General features: G+C 46.2%; 1 protein-coding gene across 1 annotated transcript in view; it reads left to right on the top strand.

Moving 5' to 3' along the window:
- Window positions 1-25,819, top strand: part of LOC149443089 (uncharacterized) — a 139,759-nt gene extending 113,940 nt beyond the window's left edge. The window contains exon 8 of the mRNA XM_089655940.1: window positions 24,822-25,819. Within this exon, the coding sequence (XP_089512066.1) occupies window positions 24,822-25,775 (954 nt within the window). The 3' untranslated portion in view covers window positions 25,776-25,819. The remainder of the gene's footprint in view (window positions 1-24,821) is intronic.
- The last annotated feature ends 1,356 nt before the right edge of the window (window positions 25,820-27,175 follow it).

The raw sequence follows: 27,175 nt of genomic DNA, 5'->3' as shown, positions 1-27,175 counted from the left end.
TGTTCCTCACTGAAGTCCTGTCTTCCTGTACATCAGGGGTCCCACACAACCCTGGAGGTGTATTAGTGCCTTGAGTGTGGGAAATGTCTTCTAGATGAATGTTGCTGGACATCCCAGCTCTCATGTGGGGAAGAAGCACACCCTGATATACACCTCAGATATACTCCATGGCTGATCTTCATCATGGAAGAAACAGTCCATAAGGAGATCAGAGGTCCCCAAAGACATGGATGAAGTGTGGGACCGGGTCGGCCATTAATATCAGGAGAAGAGTAAAAATGGAGTCCTGCCCTGTGATTGGCTGAGTACATTTTGTGGTGGGAGATTTCACAAACACTTGAGGTGTGTTTAAAAATAAATATTTCTACCTCCTGTATACCGGACACTTCCACCCCCTTCCTGCCCAGGCTGACTGGTAACTATCAGCGCTCTCACACTTTGAATGACAATTACACAGTCATGCAACATTGTACCCAAATTATATTTTTATCATTTTTTTTCACACAAATAGATATTTATTTTGGTGGTATTAAACGCCACTTGTTACCATTTTTCTTGTTTCTTGTTTTTACAAATAAATGGTCTTTCCTTATAAATGTAGACAAAGGTGTATTCTGCGCCATTTCTTGGGTACAATAACCCCAATCAGTGTCTATGATTCAGTGTGTAGGAGAGTTATAGAGTCTACAAACTATGGGATAGATGTCTGAAAATCCATCATGTCTGATGACGGCAGATCTCATTTCTGAGGATCAAAAACACCAGAACGGTACAAATTGTCAGAACTTTATCTGTGAGGAAATAATCCGTATACAATTCATGGAAACAGGCGGGATCTGGAATGAAGGAGATTCCCTACTAATTCTCACAAAGTAACCGACATCCCAGTTCTGTATTTGTGATAATTGGAAGACAAAATAAAACGCAATAATGTGCAAAAATATATATTTATTAATAATATAAATCAGTACAAAATGGGGATGAAATATAATAGGTGATGATAAATAATAAACAATACAAGATAACAGTACAATGATCTAATCCACAATAATGGGGAGAAATACAAGCCAGCAATTACTTCCAAATATTAATGAATTACATCCAACTGTCTGGAAATGTCGTGTAAGAAATCAGTAACTCAGCAACATGTGACAACAGATATACAAATCCCCCCCGTGATCTCTCTACACCCAGATATTCAACGCTCAACGTGTACCTTGCCATGACTTGATCTGGAATCCCATACACAGGCCAATCCAATCCGCTTACAATCTGAGATGAAGATGTAATGTTACATGAAGTAGTCTACCTTGTCATATATATACTGTATACATCCGGATAAACCATTGACTAGAAGCCAGAATCAGCTTCAGGGATATGTAAAATCAATCTTCCCCAGAGGAGGGAAATGATAATAATTTATACTGCAGGTAAAATGACGTCACATCCCCTCCTGTGCTCACCAGAACCGTTATCGGACTAAACAATGTATCTGGAGATATAAGGGGAGTACAAGTTATCTGAGGAAAATGAAAGTTCTAGTTCCCAATATGGACTGTATGGTGTCAGTGATGTCAGCTTTCAGTGCGCTCACTTCAGGGGGTGTCTGTGTCCGTCTGTTGCCCCTTGTCTCCTGTCTTGTGAGGTCTTGTTTTGTGATGTGTCCTCTTCTCTGTCCGTCTCTTACTTTTATCCCTCCAAATAAAACCTAGGCGGGCAAAGCTCATCTCTCCTCACAATGACGTCAGACTAGGTGCTATTTTCTCTACTAATTGATTTCAGTGACCTGAAGGGGGCAGTATAGGATGAGGAATTCTCTGACATGTCTTCTGGAACATGACAAGGGTTGACCTTTAACCTCGGCTGGTAAGGACATGACTACATTTAGAGAGAACTGCTTTTCTGCCAGGTTTGGTGTCACACAGACTGGTACCCATGTCACTGCTAATAATGTATTACTGAAAGTGGTTGTAAACCTAAAAAACACAAATCAGTCTCATCCTGCAGTTGGGTAGATTTTACCTTTACTGAGCCATTCAGCTTAGTCTGGTATCTTGAAGCAATCCCTTTCTCCAGAAATCCCGCCTGATCTTCTGAGCAGAATAAATCTGACACCAGCAGAAATATGGTGTCACCACTCCCCTTCTCCTGTGAGTGACAGGCTGTGCTGAGGAAGAGACCAGAATGAGCCTCCATGTAATACACTGCAAAGGGTGGGGGAGGGGGTGTCCTCTCCATGCTGGTCTCTGCCTTCACAAGATCCACAACTCAGCACTCATCAGCACCAGTGATTGTTCTTGAGCCGAGGCTGGAGGGGGGTATAACTGGGGGATTGTGTGACATCACATCTCCACCTACTATTCTCTGGTCCTAAGCCACGCCCACAGACCAGCAGATTTTGGAGGGCGGAGACAAGCTAAAGGAGCATTTTTCTGAGGTACAATCACAGCTGTATAGATGTTTACATTAAAATGCATTTATGGAAAAAAGTAATTTTTTAATATTTGGGGTTTACAACCACTTTAATCATTATACTGAGACTTCTTATCTCACGTCTTCTGTAACATAACAACGTTGTCATACAATGAACTCAAACTGATACTTTATAATGTTACAAACAGAATATCCCCAATATATCAATATGTATTCATTGTTAAACCATTTCATATAAATATATGTATGTGGAAATGGAATCTAGTAATATAAACCTGGATGACATAAGTAAGCAAGCATTCACTTCATGTAATACTAATAATAATACAATTGACATTTTTGGATCAGATATTCCTGTCACATAATAATAACACCATATACAATGTAAGGTATAATATGCACTCTTTCCAGAGGATCATGGGAAATAATCATTGTGACCAGTTCTTGTGTCCTTTGTTCAGTCTAGACATGGACTCATCCATTTATCTTACCACTTGGTGTCATGTCTAGTCTCCATCTTGTAGCCGTCTGATCCCACCATACCCCCCCCCCCAGATTTATAACCTGGGAACATAAGCTGTAACCACCTTGGAATGCTCTTAGAATCTGTGTTCAGAAACCATGAAATAGAATATACAGAACAAAATGGCTTCCAGCATGTCCATGTAGAGATGATAAGTTCAGGCCTTCCTGTTTCATTCTCTGAGCCCAGAACAGTTCCGTCATTTCCCCCCTTTTTCTCCATGGTATTCAGGTGAACAACCTAAGACATATCTGGGACAAAGGTCAGAGTATAAGTCATTTACTGCAAAGAGTGAGGCCTTTCTTCATCCTGGATTGAGGAATGTTTTCCTCTTTTCATCCAAACTGATAACGGCATGGTGGTGTCTTAATAAAAATGAAATGAACTGCAAAGTAGTTGTTTCCACCATCATACCCAACATCGAGAATACAAAGCTTGTAATCAAAAATCTGATGAATCACTTTGGTTGTTGATTTGTAGACATTGGTTGAGTAGTGAATGTTTTCCTGGTGTTCCAACATGACCCGTACTCTTGCTTGAGCTCGGTTTATGTGGCAGTATACCATTCTTGTATTTCCACAAGTTGTAGCTGGGATATGTTGTAGTTTCTTTCAATGGATATCTTTGGATCCAAATTCACAAAGATCTTCTGAGATAATATCTCTCTTTCTGTTACTAAGAATCCTGGAACATCTTTCCTGATGAGGGACCCGGTCCAATGATAGGTTCGGACTTGAGGTGTACACCAAGGATTAAGTCCATCCAAACGATCGCTGTGTCTTTGGTAGCCATCCGCATCTTTACCAAATAATGATCTGGTCTGTTTGGACCTTCAGTCTTGGTCAATATGGAGTCAATATGAATTTTGTTAAAGAAAAACAGTTTTAATATGTATTATTATCAATTCATTAATTCATTATTTACATTTTCTAGCTATGCTGGATATTAACTGAATGGCCACATTATTATGGCATTCTGCTATAATTGGTATGTCCAATAAAACTGCATAGGACTTGAGATATGAACATCTGGATGTTGAGAGAAAAACATCAGAATGTTCAATCATTATAGTAACATTCTCTTATGGTACAAATTAAAAATCTTCTTCTACATCACCTTGCATCATTCTCAGTTGACACCTAGGATGACAAGCACAGAATCGATTAATATGAACCCATTTGTCCACACAATCTCCATTTATGACAATTCTTATTTTATATACCACAGGTGAAATGTTGTCAGTAATAGTATACGGACCTTTCCATGAAGGAAGACATTTCTTTCCTTGACTCTATCTGGAGCACAGTTGTATAAATACATTTTATAATTTATGCTCCTTCTTGGTAGTTTTGAGATGGTAATAAGTTTAGTTGCTTATCACGGCTTTCTCTAGATTCTTCTGTGCAAAGGCAAAAGCATGTTGTAGGTTCTGTCGAAGGTTTTCAACATATTGATGTGTCGTGGCTGCATTGATCAGGTTATGGTCAGATGTGTGATACAACAGAAGTTGTGGAAGTACATTTTCCTACCTATCATCAACTCAAATGGTGACATCTTGGTTGTGGTACTTGGAGTTGCTCTAATAGCCATGAGCACTAAAGGTAACGTCATATCCCAGTCTTTACCTGATTCTTTCATGAATTTCTTCAGGATGTTGATGATTGACTGGTTATAGCACTCTACTGCTCCGCTAGATGCTGGACGATAGGCAATGTGTAACTTACATTTGACACCTGACATTTTCCACATCTTAGACATTACCTCACTTGTAAAATGTCTGCCATGATCCGAATCAATCCTTTGAGGAAGCCCAAATGTGGAAAATACATGGTTAATGAGTGACGTGGCACATGTTTCAGTGGTGTTATTGGGAGCCAGTGAACATTCTACCTACTTAGTAAATAAACAAGTGACTGTCAACATGTATTTGTTTCCTGTAGATGATTTTGTGACAGGACCAATAAAATCAATCTGCAAATTGGACCATGACAATGAGAAACCCTTCTTCTGAAGTTGGACATGATGGCTGAAACTGAGCACAAACTAGACAACCCTGACAGTAGGTTTGAACATTCTTCAACATATGAGGGCAGTAAGCATAATCCCGGAGTAATTCGTAGGGAATCTTCTCACCTCGGTGACCTGCTGTAGGTGCTTCATGATCATGTTGTAACCTGAGTCCTCTACATATAGTGGGGACTCCCCATTGTTGGACACCATTTTTGGATGTTCTTATCAGTAATCCATCTCTAATACTGAATTGAGATTTGGATGTCACTAATAATTGGAGGTCTTCTTCTTGGGCATAGTCTTCCTCCAATATAGGGGTGTTAACAGGGTCTTCTATGTAAGTGAATATAAATGCAGAGCACAAATAGAAGCAATCAGATGCAGTGGTACTAATACCGAATGTGAGGCGTTGAACGCATGTGCAAACATGTGCATGATCAGCAAACTGTATTCATACCATAATATAAATAGATAGAACATACAAATGAGTATAATCAATGCAATATGTGCAAAACCTTGTGTGAGAAGTGATAAACGTATGTGCATAGATGTGCGTGGTTACCTGACACCTATATCCTATATCCCATGTACTAGTATATATTCATATATCTTCTAAACCATATTTATCAAGTGACCAATCACCTCCACATAATATAGTCCTTCATGTGCATCGACGTGGGAAGTCCTTTATATACAGTGCTCACAATCCACCGTCCAATACTCCTCCAAAATGACAGTGATCTGTGCCTTTACCTGCACGGTGCTTCAAGTGATAACCAGTGATCACATTCCTGCTCATTCACATCCAGATGAAGGGCTCTTGTGTCACCCTTCAGTGTGCATACACCCCGGACACACTATTGCCCTCACCTTCAGGTTTGACCTGCATCCCAGGTCATACTGCATTTTTCCCCTTTTAACCCAGGCAGGTATACTGGTACAAACTGCTCACCACCCTCAGCTCTTTAAAACTCTCCAACTCTGCTCCATATCATAGAAAAGAACACTCCAAATAGTGTAATATTGCCAAAAAAAATACCTTTATAAAAATAATATAATAATGAACTCATATTTAAAAGTGTCCACCTGGGACACTGCAGGGTGAAATCTCTATTGGGATATGTGATGGTCCTATACCAAGATGGCGGCCCATGCACTTCCGATATTACTGTTTGACATCATCGGCATATAGGGGGCAGTATAGGATTGGGAAGGATTTGGGTTTCTCTGACATGTCTTCTGCAACATGACAAGGGTTGACCTTTAACCTTGGCTAGTAAGGACATCACTATATTACCAGATAACCGCTTTTCTGACGGGTTGGTTTCAGACAAACTTGTACCAAAGTCACTGCAAATAATGTATTAAGTGATTCTGGAGAAGAAAAATCTACCTATACATCCTACAAAAAGATGAGGTCATTATACTGAGACTTCTTATCTCACGTCTTCTGTAACATAACAACGTTGTCATACAATGAACTCAAACTGATACTTTATAATGTTACAAACAGAATATCCCCAATATATCAATATGTATTCATTGTTAAACCATTTCATATAAATATATGTATGTGGAAATGGAATATAGTAATATAAACCTGGATAACATAAGTAAGCAAGCATTCACTTCATGTAATACTAATAATAATACAATTGACATTTTTGGATCAGATATTCCTGTCACATAATAATAACACCATATACAATGTAAGGTATAATATGCACTCTTTCCAGAGGATCATGGGAAATAATCATTGTGACCAGTTCTTGTGTCCTTTGTTCAATCTAGACATGGACTCATCCATTTATCTTACCACTTGGTGTCATGTCTAGTCTTCATCTTGTAGCCGTCTGATCCCACCATACCTCCCCCAGATTTATAACCTGGGAACATAAGCTGTAACCACCTTGGAAGGCTCTTAGAATCTGTGTTCAGAAACCATGAAATAGAATATACAGAACAAAATGGCTTCCAGCATGTCCATGTAGAGATGATAAGTTCAGGCCTTCCTGTTTCATTCTGTGAGCCAGAACAGTTCTGACAACCTGCTGATCTACAATTGGCTTATAACCCTGTGGGGTGGTAACCTGTAGGCACCTGCTGATCTACAAACGGCTCATATCCCTGTGTGGTGGTAACCTGTAGGCACCTGCTGATCTACGATTGGCTCATATCCCTGTGGGGTGGTAACCTGTAGGCACCTGGTGATCTACGATTGGCTCTTATCCCTGTGGGGTGGTAACCTGTAGGCACCTGCTGATCTACAATTGGCTTATAACCCTGTGGGGTGGTAACCTGTAGACACCTGCTGATCTAGGATTGGCTCATACCCCTTTGTATCCTGATCAGATGATGATTGCAGCACTCCCCATGTTGTTCATGTAATGGAGTGCACAGTGTGTTCCATCCAAGAAGGGCAGCAAGGTAGAAGCCGGCAATTACAGGCCAGTGAGTCTAACATCGGTGGTAGTCATGTTAATGGAATCACTCCTGAAAGGAAGGATCATTGATCATCTAGAAACACACAACTTGCTGGATCCAAAGCAGCATGGCTGTACTGGGGGCAGACCATGGCAGACACATCTGATTGGACTTTTTGACTATATCACCAATGATTTGGACCAGGGTGGTGCTGTGGACATAGAATATCTTGATTCCAGCAAGGCATGTGATATAGTTCCACATAATGATCTAATACAGAAGTTGGACAAGCTAGGACTTAGCCCTTGGGGGGTTCAGTGGATGTGCAGTTGGATAAAGGAGAGATACCAGAGTGTGGTTGTAAATGGGGTTCACTCAGAACAGAGAGCAGTCACTAGTGGTGTACCCCAAGGCTCTGTACTGGGAGCTGTTCTATGTAATCTATATGTAAGTGGTTGTTGGGTAAGGGGATGTAAAGGGTTGTTGGGTAAGGGGATGTCTCGTTGCTGATGACACACAAGGTGTGTAATAAGGAGGATATCCCTGGAGGTGTCTGTAACATGGAACAGGATTTGGCATTGCTGGATGATTGGTCAGAGAAGTGGAAATTGCAGTTCAATGTTTCTAAATGCAACATAATGCACCTAGGGAAAAAGAATCCCTTGAGAGAGTACAACATGGGGGTTATGTTGCTTGACAGCACTTCAGAAGAAAAGGATTTGGGGTACTTATTTAGATCTTTATATCACTAGAGGGGTCACCGGCGGGAGGAAGGAGGTCCTGATTCCCCTATATAGGTCTTTATATCACTAGAGGGGTCACCAGCAGGAGGAAGGAGGTCCCGATTCCTCTATATAGGTCTTTCTATCACTAGAGGGGTCACCAGCAGGAGGAAGAAGGTCCTGATTCCTCTGTATAGATCTTTATATCACTAGAGGGGTCACCAGCAACCTCATTTAGAATACTGTGTCCAGTTCTGGAGACCTCACTTACATAAAGGTATTGATAAGATAGAACGAGTCCAGAGACGGGGAATACAAATAGTGATATCAGGAGAGACTTCAGGAACGTAACATGTCCAGTCTGGAGGAGAGAAGGGAAAGGGGAGACATGACTGAAACCTTTACATACAACAAGGGAGTGAATAAGGTTCAGGAGGGCAGGATTTTCAATATGAAACCAAAATGAAGAACACGGGACATGACCTCCAACTAACTGGAGGAAAGTTCACAACTAATCTCAGAAAGTGTTATTTTACTGAAAGAGTAGTAGATGCTTGGAGTAAACTTCCAGTAGAGGTAGTGAGCCAGTGACAAATCACAGAGACCATCACAATAGTACACAATGAATGGCTATGAATGAAAGACATTCATTGTGTACAACTGTCATGTGATCACTGTGATTGGTCATAGCAATCACATGGTACTGGGCTGGCCTGGTACAATGATCTGTCATCTGGTGGACACAGCAGGTGACATATCAGGATACAGCAGAGCCACTAGACTTGGAGGACTTCATATGATGTCCACCCAGGATGGGAGAGATCCCCCTCAGCTGTCATTCTGCTATAGGCCTGGTGGGAAGCAGTTCATTACAGGGGACACTGTACAGGATCTATATGTAGTCTGGGGGTCCCTGTGGAAGTCCATGTGTGGACATTTCTACCTATGATAAATGACAGGCTAAACCCACCTGGAGACTTTCTCCACACCTGGAGTGTGCTGAGTTCTTGGAGAACGTCTACACAGTGTTTCCAGATTGGCTTTATCACCCCAACGAGCTCGCTCCAGTTCATGGATGTCATCATTATGTTTGGAGGATCTCACCAGTCAGGAGCCTTTCCTGTCATCCTACATGTTCCCTTCTGAGGATTGTTCTATCCTTCCAAACAAATGTATGAAATCATGGATGAGTCCTCCTTCTATGTGATCTAGAAGATCTTCAATCACAATGTCTTTATGGATGAAGTGGATGGCCCAGTTTATATATTATTTATTGCTTTACAGCTTTATTCCCTCCAGGATTCATTCTTTATTTATAGAACCATTCAAGGAAGTGTTCTTACTGTGAGAGATCTCCACCACCATTCCTCTGTGACCATTACATCCTTGTCATTTATGTCTAACATCTTCATTATCAGTGGATTGATAGATATTTTTATGCCTTTGGATTTATTTTTGCATTTTTTTTACCCAAAAAGATCTGTTTTGGAGGTCTCTGTTTTATTATGTATTTTGTTTTTATCTTGTATTCTGTGTCTTTAAGACTTTTCTATCTGTAGTAAAATATCCTTTTTAAACAGTTGGTTGCATAAGAGTTAGATTTATTGTTTCTTACTGTTTTTTAGTTCTTTTTGATCTTCCCTGGTATCCCTGTAAGGTAGATACAATGCTGGAATGGTCTTTAGGGGAAGTTTCTTGGGGCTGCTGTTTCTCTGAAATCCACAAGATGGGGATCTCATTTCTCCCCAGACAGGACTTCTTTATGGAATACAGACAGGAAGTGATGTCAGGTTCAAACAGGAAGTGATGTCAGGGACAGAGAGGACATTCCGAGAGGTGAGTTGGGAGGAAGCAGATCAGAGATATTTTGCTGCACTTGGCAGCAGAGGAGGTAATAAGATGTTATTTCCTATTTACACCCAGTAACCCCTGTCATGTTCGTCCTCTTCCTCCATAGTCATGTTCATTCTCTTCCTCCATCATCATGTCCGTCCTCTTCCTCCATAGTCACGTTCATCCTCTTCCTCCATAGTCACGTTCATCCTCTTCCTCCATAGTCACGTCTGTCCTCTTCCTCCATAGTCACTGTGACGTCTTTTATCTCCAGCAGATGATGATACACACATATATAGTGTGGGAACCCAGATGAACCCCTTCAGGGGCAGAACATTCCCCCACTTCCGGGGCCGGAACATTCTCCTCATTGTGGAGATAAATTCTAGTAATATGGTCCTCTAAACAAACAGCACTGACAATAAATAGACAAGACAAGGACCATCCTGACCATACATGGCCTACAAAGGGCAATGATGACACTACACAGGCAGCCAATGGGCAATCATTACACTATGCAGCCAACACAATGATGGAGTGCCGGGGTCAGGAGTATGGAGCATAGAGCCCCTTACATTGCTGCTCAGGAGGAAGGAAACATTCCTTTTTAACAGAAAATGTATATAAATCTGAGGCTCTTTAAGGAATGTCCGGGGGGTTTCAAAAATGAAAGGGACTTTATAGCGACTAAAACATTTAATATGTGTAACATTGTTCTGTTTATCTCCTCCTCCCCTCCCCCGCCTGTCTCCAGCACCGCACCCGGGGACTAGCAGGGAGGGGAGAGACCTTGCAGTGTAATGAGAACCGATTGGCTGCTCCTCAGGAAAGGGGAGTATCCGGCTTATCCTTCCTCCCTTTCACTTCCAGAGCCCTTTTTGCAAACATTTAAAAAATCATTTTAGCCCTAAAGATGACACGAAACCCCCAAAATATTGATTTTCTGAAAGTAGAGACTTTAGAGAATAAAATAGTGGCAGTTCTAATGTTTTATGTCAGAAAATATTATCACAAAGTCTAGGAAATGCCAAATTTCAGTAAAAAATACACTTAAGTTAATTTCATGGCACAAAAAAGCAATAAATGACCCATTTATGTGTAAAAATATAAAAGCCGAGGTTGCAGCGAGTAAATAGATATCCAACATGTCAAACCTTAAGTTGTGTGTGCTGAAATGGTGACAACCTTTAGTCCCGGTATTATCTATAGGGGACACATTTATAGCCCCTTCTAGGTCATCAGTATGGAGTACGGAGGAGGTCTGCTCCTAGAATTTAATGGTGTGAACCTCCTGCACTCCTAACTCAATACTGATGACATAAAAAACTCCTAATAAGAGGAAGCTGCTGCCATCTATCATATACCTTATGACAGGGAAACAACCAAAAACACAATAAATTGATGCAGCGCTACCTAATATATAAATAATAAGTGAATAGAAATACTGAATATACAAACATATACTAATGAGTGATCATCATAGAATTATATACAGTGAAACCAATACATGTGTAGAAGTGCCGGCCTTGTATAGTGTCCCCAATACTCAGTGTTAGCCGGATCGGCCCGGTCACTGCCAGCACTAGTGTTCAGCCCCTCCACTGTTCTTCACAGAAGATTTGTACCAATTGTGGGCCAAGGCAATTTATACACCACAATACATGGCCGCCCCCCAAATTCAGCTCTTGTCACACAATTCACATGGAACTCTATCACGGGTTATGAATGTAAAACTTATTGGGCCGAACCCTCAACATGGACATTACAGAAAAGAATGAATTGCAGTCATATTGGTCCGCAGACCCGATTCATCGTATGTCCGTGTTCTCTGCTGGTACATATATGTCCAACATGGACCAGCAATGTACTGGAACGTCGCTGGACTTGGAGTGGTTATACCGGGAGGATGCTTGCAGCTACAGGCATCATTCTAGTGCTGGTTTCTTAGCTGGTGGGCGGCTTTCATGTAAAAGTAATCCTAGTGGCCAATTAGCTGCAGAATTGTTTTTACCATCATTTTAAATGATTTCCTATAGCAGCAAATCTGATGAGATGAATGAAGTGGGTGTAAAGTGGAAGCAGTGGATCTGCATGGAGCAGCATCTTGAGCACAAAGCACTTTATGTTGTGGATGGATTTGCACACGGTTCAGTTTCCTTCATTTATTGATAAACCCCATAAGACCAATGAAGTGGGTGTAAAGTGGAAGCAGTGGATGTGCAGAGAATAGGATTTGGAGCCCCGAGCTCTTTATCTCTGAATGTCTCCACATATTTGTAGTGTATTTGTGATGATTTCTGTGCACACACAATAGGACAGCGCTGTGACACATAATGCTCTTCTAGATGACAGGGAATCCTTCCCTTTGTTACAGCAGCAGTCCGCTAGAAGGTTTTTGTAGGTTTGGAGTTGTTACACATAGCGCGGGTTTTATCCATTTATAGTGATGACATCATTGCCCAAATCTGGGGGTCACCAGCCATTTCCACCCTTTACTCCCAGCTGGGGGGCTTTGTATCCATATACCAGATGTTCTACAGGACTAAATCTACAATCAATGTTACTGCAAAATCAAAGGGGCCAAAACCCCTCCCCCGAGCAGTCATATATTTCTGTCCCCCTTGGTGGGATTGGAGGTGACCCCTCTATAAGGATCTACAGTCCATACACACCCAGCACAAGGCCGGGGTCACACTACCAGACGCTTCTCGGGGCTGCAGTTCCTCTGAGCTCCACAAGGTGGGGATCTCACTTCTACCCAGACAGGAGGTCTCTATGGAAGACAGGAAGTGATGTCAGGTACAGACAGGAAGTCTCTATGGAAGACAAACAAGTGATGTCAGACAGGAAGTGATGTCAGGTAAAGACAGGAAGTGATGTCAGATACAGACAGGACATTTTAGGGGAGAGGTAAATCAGGAGGAAGCAAAGAGGAGACATTCCTGGATCTGGCGGCAGAGGAGGTAATACGTAGATGAACCCCTTCAGGGGGAGGAGTTGATGATAATATATTTGCCCCCAAAGCTGGCCTACATGGTTCAGTTTTATCGTTCAGCCAGCGGGATGACCATAAAAACTGAAGTGATTCCCCCATCCACACATTGTAGGTGGATGGGGGAATCCTCCCCGCTGCACTCTTGTATTCTGACAATGGGGGGACTCCTCCGCTCTCAGAATACACAGATCAGCACTGAAGCTATTGGCTGCAGCCGCTGGGGGAGTGGCTTTTATCCGGCAGTGGCCACACATGGATGGAAATGTGAGCGATCCCTGCTGAACCAGCTGAATTTCCATGGATCTATGGTCACCTTCAGTGACTTCCTCCCCTCCCCCTCATCTTCTTCATGATGGAAGTCATGCTGAGATCATCTCCCATTGGCTGAGCAATATTCTCATTTGTCTCTCAGCTCCTTCTTGCTATTCCTCGTCCTGCCTGTTGTTTCCTTGGATTGATTTTCTGTGTAGTGACCCCGGCTTGGTCTCTTGGATGCGCTCGTCTGTTGCTTGCCCTGACCTTTCTCCTGATTCCTGGACCTCCTCCTCATCTCTCCTCCATATCCTCTTACACAGCTTTTCTCCACACCTGCAGTGACCCTGGGGGGAGGAAACTTGGCACCAGCACGCCGCCAAATCCATCCCCACCATTAGGGGCTCTGGAGACAATTGTCTGCTATTTACACTCCGTTCCTCCGCACGTCACCTGATCACATGACCGCTTACTGCCACAGATTCCGGACAGATTTCTGGATGGTAAAGGTCAAAGTTCACTCTTCAGTTTAGGAGAGGTAGGACGCACCCAGGAACTATGATTTGGTTTGCATGGGAGTCTCATATAGAGGACCCCTCAAATCTCCCCATCCAAATGTCCCTCCATCCGGAGTCTATATGTCCTATGACATCACACTGACCTCACAGCTCCTCCCCCCAATGTCCCTTCATCCAGAGTCAGAGAATCCTATGACATCACACCGACCTCACAGCTCCTCCTCCCAATGTCCCTCCATCCAGAGTCAGAGAATCCTATGACATCACAATGACCTCACAGCCCCTCCTCCCAATGTCCCCCCATCCAGAGTCAGAGAACCCTATGACATCAGACTGACCTCACAGCTCCTCCTCCCAATGTCCCTCCATCCAGAGTCAGAGAATCCTATGACATCACACTGACCTCACAGCCCCTCCTCCCAATGTCCTTCCATCCAGAGTCAGAGAATCGTATGACATCACACTGACCTCACAGCTCCTCCTCCCAATGTCCCTCCATCCAGAGTCAGAGAATCCTATGACATCACACTGACCTCACAGCTCCTCCTCCCAATGTCCCTCCATCTTGTCTTTTTCCCTGTTCCTCTTAGGATGTGGGGCCCCTTGGTATCCTCACATGTAAAGTGGGACTGTTGGTCCTGCGTTGTATGTAATGACATCAGAATGCTGCAACAAGCCTATACCCTGCGTAGTGTGGGGGTCCTGTGGGGGGGAATTATACCTCAGCCTGAAGTGGGGCTTTAATAAAATGGAGACCTGAATGGAGAGGTGAGGAGGATTCTGGGAATATCATTTGATGTGACTATTTGTGTTCAGATGTAGAGTTTTCCTCCTGTGAAGTCTGGAGATCATATGACATCACATTGCCTCCACCTCCCTCCCTGATAGAAGAGAGAAAGAAGAAGAAGATTCTAGAAGTCACCAGAGAGATCACTGAGCTGCTGACAGGAGAGGTGAGCGGTGCCGGGAATTCTGGGACATTCTCCAGTAACAGACAAGGGATGTGTCTGGATGGTGACTGTATCATTGTGTGTGTCAGGTTCCTATAAGGTGTCAGGGTGTCACTGTCTATTTCTCCATGGAGGAGTGGGAGTATTTAGAAGGACACAAGGATCTCTACAAGGACGTCATGATGGACAATCAGCCGCCCCTCACATCACCGGGTAAGAGGAGACTTTATTGTAAAGGAGAGAGCAGTACGGAGGATCCACCTAGATCCCCCATCATCTGATAAACACATAGAAACAATGGATTCAGTCAGTGTGTGTGTTTCCTACAGATGGATCCAGTCATGGGAACCCACCACAGAGATGTCCCCGTCCTCTGTATTCCCGGGATTCCACACAGGAAGGTCACACCATCCCTCACCATCATCAGATAGATGAGGAACAATCACTGATAGTATCATTAGGATCTGTACATTATCTGCATTGTTACCATTGATGGCATTTTTATTATATATTCAGAGTGGAAACCTGAGAGATCCTAAAGTTGAGGTTAAAGAAGAGATAAAAGAGGAGGAGGATGAGGATGGGGGGATGGAGGAGTCAGAGCTTCTAAAAGAACACAAAGATCTGTACCAGGACACCATGGTGGAGTCATCCAGCTACAGGAACCCACCAGAGAGATGTCCCCGTCCTCTGTATTCCCGGGATTCCACACAGGAAGGTCACACCATCCCTCACCATCATCAGGTAGATGATGACAATTATTGGTAGTTGTGATTTATACACAGCATGTTTGTTACAATGAATGTTTTATTATATCTTTCAGAGTGGAATCCTCGGGGATGATAATATTGATGTTAAAGAAGAGTATAAAGAGGAGGATGAGGAGTATGGAGTGATGGAGGAGTTTTCAGAAGGACACAAGGATATGATGGAGCCACCTAATACCAGGAACCCACCAGAGAGATGTCCCCGTCCTCTGTATTCCCGGGATTCCACACAGGAAGGTCACACCATCCCTCACTATTACAAGGTTGGTGGGATGGAGCATCTAGAACATGAATTCATGGAGACAATGTGTGGGTATTTTCTGTGACCTTATATCTTACAGATGATATTTTCTCTCATTTCCTTGATTTAGAGTGGAGATCCAATCGATATAGAATTTGAGGTGAAAGCAGAAGAAGAAGAGGCGTATGTGAGGGATGATCAGCAGTCTATGGAGGAGGATGGAATAACGGGGACATTTATAGAGGAGGACACTCCTACAGAGATCAGCACAGGTGGGTCATGAACACTAAATCCATTCCTCCTGAATATATTTATTCAAGATGGCGGCGGGAGCAGACATGCGTTAGGAGCTCCTGCGCTCCTAGCCCCAATCCGCTGCCATCCGGGCCGCAGCGGACCCCAGCGGGGCCCCTAAGACACTCCCGGCCCAGCCCGACCACCAGGGAAGGCTTCTGGACCTTTTCCCGGAGCTCTGGGAATCGTGGCCTACCCGCGCACCTGAAGCCGGGGCCTCAATTTTTGCCGCGGCCGAGCCGCGACCGGACCGCATCGCCGGACATCCACCCGGACTGTCTCCGCTCTGCCCACCGGGTCCCACCGACCTGCCTGCCTGCCCAGGGCCCTCCCCATCAGCCCTGGGTCCTCGTTGACTACCCTGGACCACCAGGAACCGGCACGGCCTCACGGTCTCCCTGGAGCCCTCCCTGCTAGCTCAGGGACCACCCCAGACCGCCCGCTTCCAGCTGCTGACACCCTGCCGCCACCTCGGGGCACCCAGCATCCAACACCCAGCGGCCCTGCCTGGGAACTGCTTTGGGCCTCCCAGTACCCTGCGGGCTGCCCTGCACCAGCCGGCCCCAGACCAGGGACCTTTCCAGGATGCCGCTGCACCTCCGCTACCTGCACCGAAAGGGTAAGCCTCCCCTTTGGGGCACCTACCACTGAACTGCCCAAACCCTATCCAATTCGGCGGAGCCAAGCCTACCACGTGGCCTTACCGCTCCCACCGACGCAGGTCCCCCAGCACCCCCAGTCACTGGCCCACAACATCCACCTGCGCTGCTCACCTCACCCACGGACGCTGAGCCAGACTGCGACTAACCCACTCCACCTCCAGACGTCGGTCCTCACCACCTCCTGCCAACGGCCCCTCTACACCGCCTAACGCCGGTTCCTTCATACACCACCTGATGCCGGGCCCTTCAGCACCATCAGTGCCTCCCGACGCTGAGTCCTCAGCGCCTGGCCCTCAACATCCGCCTGCGCCGGCTCACTTCGTTCACGGACGCTGACCCTACTACAGCTGCCAACGCCTAGCCTACTCCACCTCCAGACGTCGATCCATACCACCTCCTGATGACGACCCTTCCACTCCTCCCGACGCTGGGCCCTTCAGCACCCTCAGCGCCTCCCGACACCGAGCCCTCAACACCTGGCCTCAACTTCTCCGGTCTCCAAGCCGCCAGCATCACCAGATGCCGCGCCTACTGCACCCCAGACGTCGCGCCCTACGACCCCTCCGCTCAACGAACCACCACATCCACTGATGACGTGCTGCCGCACCCACGGACACCAACCTACTTCACCCGCAGACTACTACCAACCAGCTGCTATCCTTGCTGCCCTCCACTCTCCCTCTCCCCTCCCAGAAGAACTCAATAGTCTCCTCCACAGCGCTTCAGACGCTCTGCTTCACCATCCCGGACTTGCACCCCCTCACCTCCCACGGCATTTCGGACACTTCACTTTGCCATCCCTGACCAGCACCCCTTCACCCCCCTGACCTTTCCAGCACCCCGCTCACCCCAACATGCCGCCCGCGCTCCTCCTCCTCGTCCTCCTCTCCTCCATCCTTAAAACCGCCTCCCTCTACCCGCCCACCCCCACTAAGCAGCTCTATATCGCCCCCTCGCTTCTCCCCTCTCCTCATTACGGCACCCACCACCTCCTCCTGCTACTCCACTTCCCCGCTGACCCACTTGCCACCACGTCCAGACCCACACGCTCCTACACCTCCCGTTCCCATGCCACCTTCCTCACCCTCCTCCTTCTCATATCAGCTGGAGACATCTCCCCGAACCCTGGCCCCTCACCACCTCACCCCCCCCCTAGAGCCCCCCCTGCTCACGCCAGCCGACGCAACCGCCTCAACCTCATACATGCACCCCTCCTCCCCATCTCTTGTTTGCACTCCTGAATGCTCGTTCGAGTTGCAACAAACTTACCGCCATCCACGACCTCTTCATCTCCCGCTCCCTAAACCTCCTAGCAGTCACCGAAACCTGGGTACAGGCCACCGACTCCACTTCCCCCGCGGCACTCACCCATGGAGGTCTCATCTGGACCCATTCGCCAAGACTGAGCGATCGCAGAGGTGGTGGTGTCGGCCTGCTCCTTTCACCGCTGAGCACCTTCCAGGTCCTCCCTAACCCACCCTCTCTATCCTTCCCCTCCTTTGAGGCGCACTGCATCCGACTCTTCTCACCCACCCCCCTAAGGATCGCAGTGATCTACAGGCCCCCCGGATCCATACCCCGCTTCCTGGATGACTTAGCCGCCTGGCTCCCCTTCTTCCTCTCCTCTGAGCTACCGACCATCATCCTCGGGGACTTCAACATCCCCATCAACGACAACAACCCGGCCACTTCCCAATTCCTCCACCTAACCTCCTCCTTCGCGCTCACACAGCACACGCAATCCTCCACCCACATCGATGGGAACACCCTGGACCTCGTCTTCTCCCACCTCTGTACCCTCAACCAGTTCTTTAACACCCCCTTCCCTCTCTCTGACCACCACCTCATCACGTTCTCCATCTCCCCTTCCCCCAACTCCCCCCCCCCCCAAAAACGCCAAACCATCACCAACCGCAATCTCCGCAACCTGAACCCGGCCCTCCTCCACTCGGCTGCCGACTGCCTACATGACAGCATCCTCCCACTGTCATGTCCTCCACCTTGTACAACGACTCACTGTCAGCTGCCCTAGACTCTCTGGCACCCCTAACCACACGCATCATCAAACCCAGACCGCTTCAACCGTGGCAGACCGACAGCACTAAACGCCTCAAACGTCACAGTCGCACACTGGAGAGACTGTGGCGCAAAACCAGGCCCCCTCACGCATTCTCCCTCTACAAATCTGCCTTCCTCACTTACACCTCCTCCCTCCACGCCGCCAAGCAGGCCTACTTTGTTAACCTAATCAACACCCTCTCCTCCTGCCCCCGCCGACTCTTCTCCACCTTCAACTCCCTGCTCTCTCTCCCCCCCTCCTCCACTCAGTACCTCACTCACCGCCCACGAGATTGCCACCCATTTCCGTAACAAGATTGACACTATCCGTAAGGACATTGTCAACTCGCAATCTACCTCCCCACATAGCCTCCCCACCCCCGTCACCCCTTCTTCTCCCCCCTCCTCTGCCCTCACAACCGCACTGCCCTCCACCGCTCCCAAGGCCCCGCCCACCGTAACCCCCCCTGCACTGCACTCCCTCAGCCCTGTCACTACTGAGGAAATCGTCAAGGTCCTCTCAGAAGCCCGCCTCACTACCTGCCCCCTGGACCCTATCCCCTCTCAACTCCTCCGGTCACCACCCTCTTCCCTCATCCGCTCCCTCACCCACATCTTCAATCTCTCCCTCTCTACTGGCGCATTCCCCTCCCCTCTAAAGCACGCACATATCACCCCCATCCTCAAAAAACCCTCCCTGGATCCCGCAGACCCCAACAACCTCAGACCCATCTCCCTGCTGCCACTCACCTCCAAGCTCCTTGAGCGCATAGTCTATGATCGCTTAAGCGCCCACCTTATTGACAATAACCTCCTTGACCCATTACAGTCCGGCTTCCGTCCCCTACACTCCACTGAAACTGCCCTCCTCAAAATCATTAACGACCTACTAACCGCCAAAGCCAAAGGCGACTACTCTGTCCTCCTTCTCCTGGACCTCTCTGCGGCCTTCGACACAGTCGACCACCCCCTCCTCCTTAATAAACTACTCTCCCTTGGCATCAGAGATACCGCTCTCTCCTGGTTCTCATCCTACCTATCCCGACGCTCCTTCAGTGTCACCTACAATGGTGCCACCTCCCCCTCCCTCCCCCTCTCTGTTGGGGTCCCCCAAGGCTCTGTCCTTGGACCCCTTCTCTTCTCCATCTACACCTCCTCCCTGGGCACACTCATACACTCCCACGGTTCAACTATCACCTCTACGCTGATGACACCCAAATCTACCTCTCCACCCCTCTCCTCACCCCCACTATCTCCGTCCGCATCACTCACCTCCTAAACGACGACATCTCAGACTGGATGTCGCTCCATTTCCTCAAGCTTAACCTCTCCAAAACCGAACTCCTCATCTTTCCCCCTGCCCACACCCCCCCCCCCCCCCCAGCCTATCCATCACTACTAACATCACCACCATCAATCCCGACCCGCAAGCCAAAGTCCTTGGCGTCATTCTGGACTCAAACCTCTCCTTCCTCCCTCATGTCACATCACTCACAAACACATGCAGGCTCCACCTCCGCAATATTGCCAAGATACGTACCTTCCTCACCCCAGACACCACCAAACTTCTAGTACACTCCCTCATCATCTCACGCCTTGACTACTGCAACTCTCTTCTCATTGGCCTACCCCAGTGCAGGATCTCCCCGCTCCAGACCATCCTGAACTCAGCGGCCAGACTCATCCACCTCACCACCCGCTCCACCTCTGCCACCCCCCTCTGCCTCTCCCTCCACTGGCTCCCGATTGCCCAACGCATCAAATTTAAACTTCTAATCCTGACCTACAAAGCCGTTCACAACACTGCCCCTGACTACCTCACCAACCTGATCCCCAAGTACCACCCTACCCGTACCCTTCGCTCCTCACAGGACCTCCTTCTATCCTGCTCCCTGGTCTCCTCCTCCCATGCACGACTGCAGGACTTCTCCAGGTCCTCCCCTATCCTCTGGAACTCACTGCCCCAATCCATCCAACTGTCGCCTTCCCTCCCCACATTCAGGCGCTCCCTCAAAACCCATCTCTTCAGGGAAGCCTACCCCACCCTCACCTAACGGCTATCCTCCCTCATTCCTCCCACCACTTCATCCCCCTCAGCCACTTCATTCCCCTCAGCTAGAGATGAGCGAATCGAACCAGGCGAACCGGAATTCAATACGAATTTCAGGAAAAATTCGATTCGCGGCGAATTCGAATATTTGCCTACTTCGGGTGCGCAAAACGAATTTTTCCCGATCAGCCGGCAAAAGTGTCCCTGCAGAGAGCTCCGCTATTTCTGACATTTCTCTGACAGAAGGAACACATGTACAGCGGTTGAAACATTGTATCTATTAGTTTCCATTTAGGATACAGATGTTTCAACCGCTGTACATGTGAAGGAGCTGTCAGAGAACTGTCAGAAATAGAGGAACTCTGCACATACACTTTTTGCCGGTTTGGAATTCTTATTTTCATCCTACTTCTTCTTCTTCTTCTTCTTCATCCTCATCCTCAGAAGAAGAAGAGGATGAGGATGAAGAAGAAGAAGAAGTAGGATGAAAATAAGAATAATTCCAAGCCGGCAAAAAGTGTATCTGCAGAGCTCCTCTATTCTGCAGATACACTTAGAGGAACTCTGCACATACACTTTTTGCCGGCTTGGAATTATTCTTATTTTCATCCTACTTCTTCTTCTTCATCCTCATCCTCATCTTCAGAAGAAGAAGCAGAGGATGAAGAAGAAGAAGAAGTAGGATGAAAATAAGAATAATTCCAAGCCGGCAAAAAGTGTATCTGCAGAGCTCCTCTAAGTGTATCTGCAGAGCTCCGCAATAGGCTATTTCTGACAGTTCTGGGACACTCACTCCATACAGCGGTTGAAACCGCTGTATGGAGTGAATGTCACAGAACTGTCAGAAATAGACAGAAACTGTCACAGAACTGTCCTTCTTCTCATCCTTCTCCTTCTTCTCATCCTTCTTCTCATCCTTCTTCTCATCCTTCTCCTTCTTCTCATCCTTCTCCTTCTCCTTCTTCTCATCCTTCTCCTTCTTCTCATCCTTCTTCTCATCCTTCTCCTTCTTCTCATCCTTCTTCTCATCCTTCTCCTTCTTCTCATCCTTCTCCTTCTTCTCATCCTTCTTCTCATCCTTCTCCTTCTTCTCATCCTTCTTCTCATCCTTCTCCTTCTTCTCATCCTTCTCCTTCTCCTTCTTCTCATCCTTCTCCTTCTCCTTCTCCTTCCTCATCTCCAAGGGCATTTAAATTAAAGGTACAGTGTTCTGCACTAATTTAAAGGCTCTCTGAAGCCTAGAAATCCTTTGAAAAATTCGCTCATCTCTACCCTCAGCCACTTCCTATTGTTCCACTACCCCCTCCCTCCTAGATTGTAAGCTTGAAAGAGTAGGGCCCTCTTACCCCTCGTACGCTGTCTGTTTTTGTGGTACTGTGCCATGTATTGTCCCCCCTATTGTACAGCGCTGAGCAAACCCTTTGGCGCTATATAAACTCCATGTAATAATAATAATAATAATTCCTCCACCCACACTGCTCACTGATTGGTCCAGAGTAGGGCAGGGACTGGGTGATATCAGCCTGTAATCCCCTGGTCACTTTCCTGAGCTGTGTTCCCCGTCCTGTATTCCTGGATTTCTCTCGGATAATCTTCCTTCTCTGTGCTGCAGACACAATTTATGTATCTAGACTGGATTTATGGAGGTTCTGGGGTTCAGCTGGCAGCAAAATGTTCATTTTTACTCTAAGCATTGCATAATGTAGGCACCCAGGACATGTGACTGGGGTCTCCTGCCTTGTGCCTGACTCCTCCAGGGGACCTTCCCTGTTATCTGTTGGCTGTGCCGGGTGGAGGGATATGTCTGTAGTGTCTCAGCCCCAAGTCACTGAGTGCAGTCTCAGGAGATGGCAGACAAGCAAGCCTTTAAGGACCTTTAATTACTGAATACCAATATTATCAGTCCTGACCCTTACACTATATAATTTATATTGTACATTACATACTCCTGACCCCTGCACTATATACTCTATGTTGTACATTACATACTCCTGACCCCTGCACTATATACTCTATGTTGTACATTACATACTCCTGACCCCTGCACTATATACTCTATGTTGTACAGTACATACTCCTGACCCCTGCACTATATACTCTATGTTGTACAGTACATACTCCTGACCCCTGCACTATATACTCTATGTTGTACATTACATACTCCTGACCCCTGCACTATATACTCTATGTTGTACAGTACATACTCCTGACCCCTGCACTATATACTCTGTGTTGTACAGTATATACTCTTAACCCCTGCACTATATACTCTATGTTGTACAGTACATACTCCTGACCCCTGCACTATATACTCTGCGTTGTACATTACATACTCCTGACCCCTGCACTATATACTCTATGTTGTACATTACATACTCCTGACCACTGCACTATATACTCTATGTTGTACATTACATACTCCTGACCCCTGCACTATATACTCTATGTTGTACATTACATACTCCTGACCCCTGCACTATATACTCTATGTTGTACATTACATACTCCTGACCCCTGCACTATATACTCTATGTTGCATATTCCATACTCCTGACCACTGCACTATATACTCCATGTTGTACATTACATACTCCTGACCCCTGCACTATATACTCCGTGTTGTACATTACATACTCCTGACCCCTGCACTATATACTCTGTGTTGTACAGTACATACTCCTGACCCCTGCACTATATACTCTGTGTTGTACATTACATACTCCTGACCCCTGCACTATATACTCTATGTTGTACATTACATACTCCTCACCCCCGCACTATATACTCTATGTTATACATTACATACTCCTGATCCCCGCACTATATACTCTATGTTGTACAGTACATACTCCTGACCCCCGCACTACATACTCTATGTTGTACAGAACATACTCCTGACCCCTGCACTATATACTCTGTGTTGTACATTACATACTCCTGACCCCTGCACTATATACTGTATGTTGTACATTACATACTCCTGACCCCTGCACTATATACTCTATGTTGTACATTACATCCTCCTGACCCCGGCACTATATACTCTATGTTGTACCTTACATCCTCCTGACCCCTGCACTATATATTCTGTGTTGTACATTCCATAGTCCTGACCCCTGCACTATATACTCTGTGTTGTACATTACATACTCCTGACCCCTGCACTATATACTCTGTGCTGTACATTACATACTCCTGACCCCTGCGCTATATACTCTATGTTGTACATTGCATACTCCTGACCCCTGCGCTATATACTCTATGTTGTACAGTACATACTCCTGACCCCTGCACTATATACTCTGCGTTGTACATTACATACTCCTAACCCCTGCACTATATACTCTATGTTGTACATTACATACTCCTGACCCCTGCACTATATACTCTATGTTGTACATTACATACTCCTGACCCCTGCACTATATACTCTATGTTGTACATTCCATAGTCCTGACTTCTTCTCTCCCCTCTCCCCCCACTGCTATATATACACATAATATGGATTCTCTTTTGTTACACCCATTTCCTCCCAGCTGGACATTTTATATCGGATGATGTGATTGGAGCACAGACTTTTACATGGTGATAATAATGTGATAACATCCTCCAACTTTGGACTCTTAAACAGAAAGTGATAATGAGGGAGGAGTCAATACCCCAATGATGGTGGTCTTCAGGATCAGTCCAGTCTTCATCTTGGTTGTTCTCCCCTCATCCTCACTCTCTGACCTCTGGTGGGGCTCAGCCCCGCTGTTCTTCATGACTAAATCATGGACTAAATATTGTATTTTAGTCCATGGCTGGGAGATGAGGAAAACCTCCGAGGATTGTCTCACTTTGTCTCCAGACTGGAAAGTAGAAGATGAGGACATCACACAGTATAGTCCAGGAGAAAACCCGGCTCCCACCAATGTCCATCCGGCACCACCCAGTGTAGATGGACCATCGGATTCCTCGTATCCTGAGGAATCTCAGACTGTGCGGGACCAGGCCGGCCTTCCAACAGGGAAGAGCTTCTCCTGTACTGAGTGCGGGAAATGTTTCAGTTATAAATTCAGTCTTAATGTGCATAAAAGATCTCACACGGGGGAGAAGCCGTATTCCTGTACTGAGTGCGGGAAATGTTTTTCAATGAAGTCCAGTCTTTACAAACATCAGAGATCTCACACGGGGGAAAAGCCGTATTCCTGTCCTGAGTGTGGGAAATGTTTTCCAGAGAAGTCCAATCTTTACAGACATCAGAGATCTCACACAGGGGAGAAGCCGTATTCTTGTCCTGAGTGCGGGAAATGTTTCAGTTCTATATCCCATCTTAATGTGCATAAAAGATCTCACAAGGAGGAAAAGTCGTATTCCTGTCCTGAGTGCGGGAAATGTTTTTCAGTTAAGTCCAGTCTTTACAAACATCAGAGATCTCACACAGGGGAGAAGCCGTATTCCTGTCTAGAGTGCGGGAAATTTTTTTCAGAGAAGTCCGATCTTTACACACATCAGAGATCTCACACAGGGGAGAAGCCGTATTCCTGTCTAGAGTGCGGGAAATGTTTTTCAGAGAAGTCCAATCTTTACACACATCGGAGATGTCACACAGGGGAAAAGCTGTATTCCTGTCCTGAGTGCGGTAAATGTTTTTCAGTTAAGTCCAGTCTTTACACACATCAGAGATCTCACACAGGGGAAAAGCCGTATTCCTGTCCTGAGTGCGGGAAATGTTTTTCAGTGATGTCCAGTCTTTACAAACATCAGAGATCTCACACAGGGGAAAAGCTGTATTCCTGTCCTGAGTGCGGGAAATGTTTTTCAGAGAAGTCCAATCTTTACAGACATCAGAGATCTCACACAGGGGAGAAGCCGTATTCCTGTCCTGAGTGCGGGAAATGTTTCAGTTCTAAATCCCGTCTTAATGTGCATAAAAGATCTCACAAGAAGGAAAAGCCGTATTCCTGTCCTGAGTGCAGGAAATGTTTTACAAGGAAGTCTAATTTTTACAAACATCAGAGATCTCACACGGGGCAGAATCCACTTTCCTGTCCTGAGTGAGGGAAATGTTCCTCACTGAAGTCCTGTCTTCCTGTACATCAGGGGTCCCACAAAACCCTGGAGGTGTATTAGTGCCTTGAGTGCGGGAAACGTCTTCTAGATGAATGTTGCTGGACATCCCAGCTCTCCTGTGGGGAAGAAGCACACCCTGATATACACCTCAGATATACTCCATGGCTGATCTTCATCATGGAAGGAACAGTTGATGAGATGAGAGGCCCCCAAAGACATGGATGAAGTGCAGTAAATGTCGGGGTGCAGAGTGGTCAGTAGATCCTGGAAATGAAGGACACAACTTCAGCCCTTCTTGGGTGTCGGAGTTGCGTTTCCTGATAATGATATAGCGGGTTACAGAGCTAGAAGCCGGGAGAGCCCAGATCTCGTTATCGGGGAACTTTACACAGACAACAAGAACTTCTGAAGTTGATGTCCTTCATTTCAAGGCTCTACAGAACAGTGGTGACCCCGAAGCGTCTCTCTGTCTTTAGTCCATCCTTCTCCCATCCCCCAACAGGAGGGAAGGAGAACTCCAACCTAAACTAGGGGGGAACTTTCCTCTCATTATTTCCCTTGGCTTCTGTGTGGGTTTGGGTGGTTGGAGGAGTGCGGCACGAGAGGGAACACAGCTTGTTGTTCTATGTCTACATATGGGGTCTGGGTAGAGGGGATCCACCGGAAAATAGTTCTACTCTTTGATTTTGTGCAAATCGTTTCTGTTTTCACTTTGAAGGGCGATATTATGTGTGGTTTGTAAAAGGGATTGGCCCAATAGATACCGCCCACTTAGAGAATAGATGAACTACTATGACCAGCATTCATTCAGCCATGTCACATGTTGGGATCTTTTCTACAATACTTTGTTATAATAATGGAACACGTTGTGTATTGTATTGTACACCAATAATAATGACTCCGCCCCCACATTCCAGACAAGGGATCTTCCTGACCAATCAGATTCATTCCTTTGTTATTTCCTGATTCTATGATTACAATCTTGTTAGAAGTAAAACTATAATAAAGAATTTATTGAGTGAAAAGAATTGTGTGTGTCGGGGCCACGATGGGGATCTTTGGGGCCCAAACATTTCTCACAGGAGTCACTTTACAAGCCTTTACAGGTCATCCAGTTTCTGGTTCACCATGAATAATGGCCCAGAGTGCAGGGGTCAGGAGACTACTTCATACAGCCCTGCAAACAACGTGCAGTGGTCAGGAGTTACATCCCGGAGTACAGAGTGTAGTGGTCAGGAGTATGTGATTTCCATCCCAGAGTGCATAGTGTAGTGGTCAGGAGTATGTGATTTACATCCCAGAGTACAGAGTGTAGTGGTCAGGAGTATGTGATTTCCATCCCAGAGTACAGAGTGTAGTGGTCAGGAGTATGTGATTTCCCTCCCAGA

The sequence above is a fragment of the Staurois parvus genome, unplaced genomic scaffold (assembly GCF_062004578.1).
Source record: "Staurois parvus isolate SC_StPar_1 unplaced genomic scaffold, SC_StPar_1.0 ptg000877l, whole genome shotgun sequence".
In the NCBI taxonomy this organism is placed as follows: Eukaryota; Metazoa; Chordata; class Amphibia; order Anura; family Ranidae; genus Staurois; species Staurois parvus.
The sequence above is the reverse complement of the archived record's forward strand: the minus strand, read 5'-3'. Positions and strand labels throughout refer to the sequence as shown.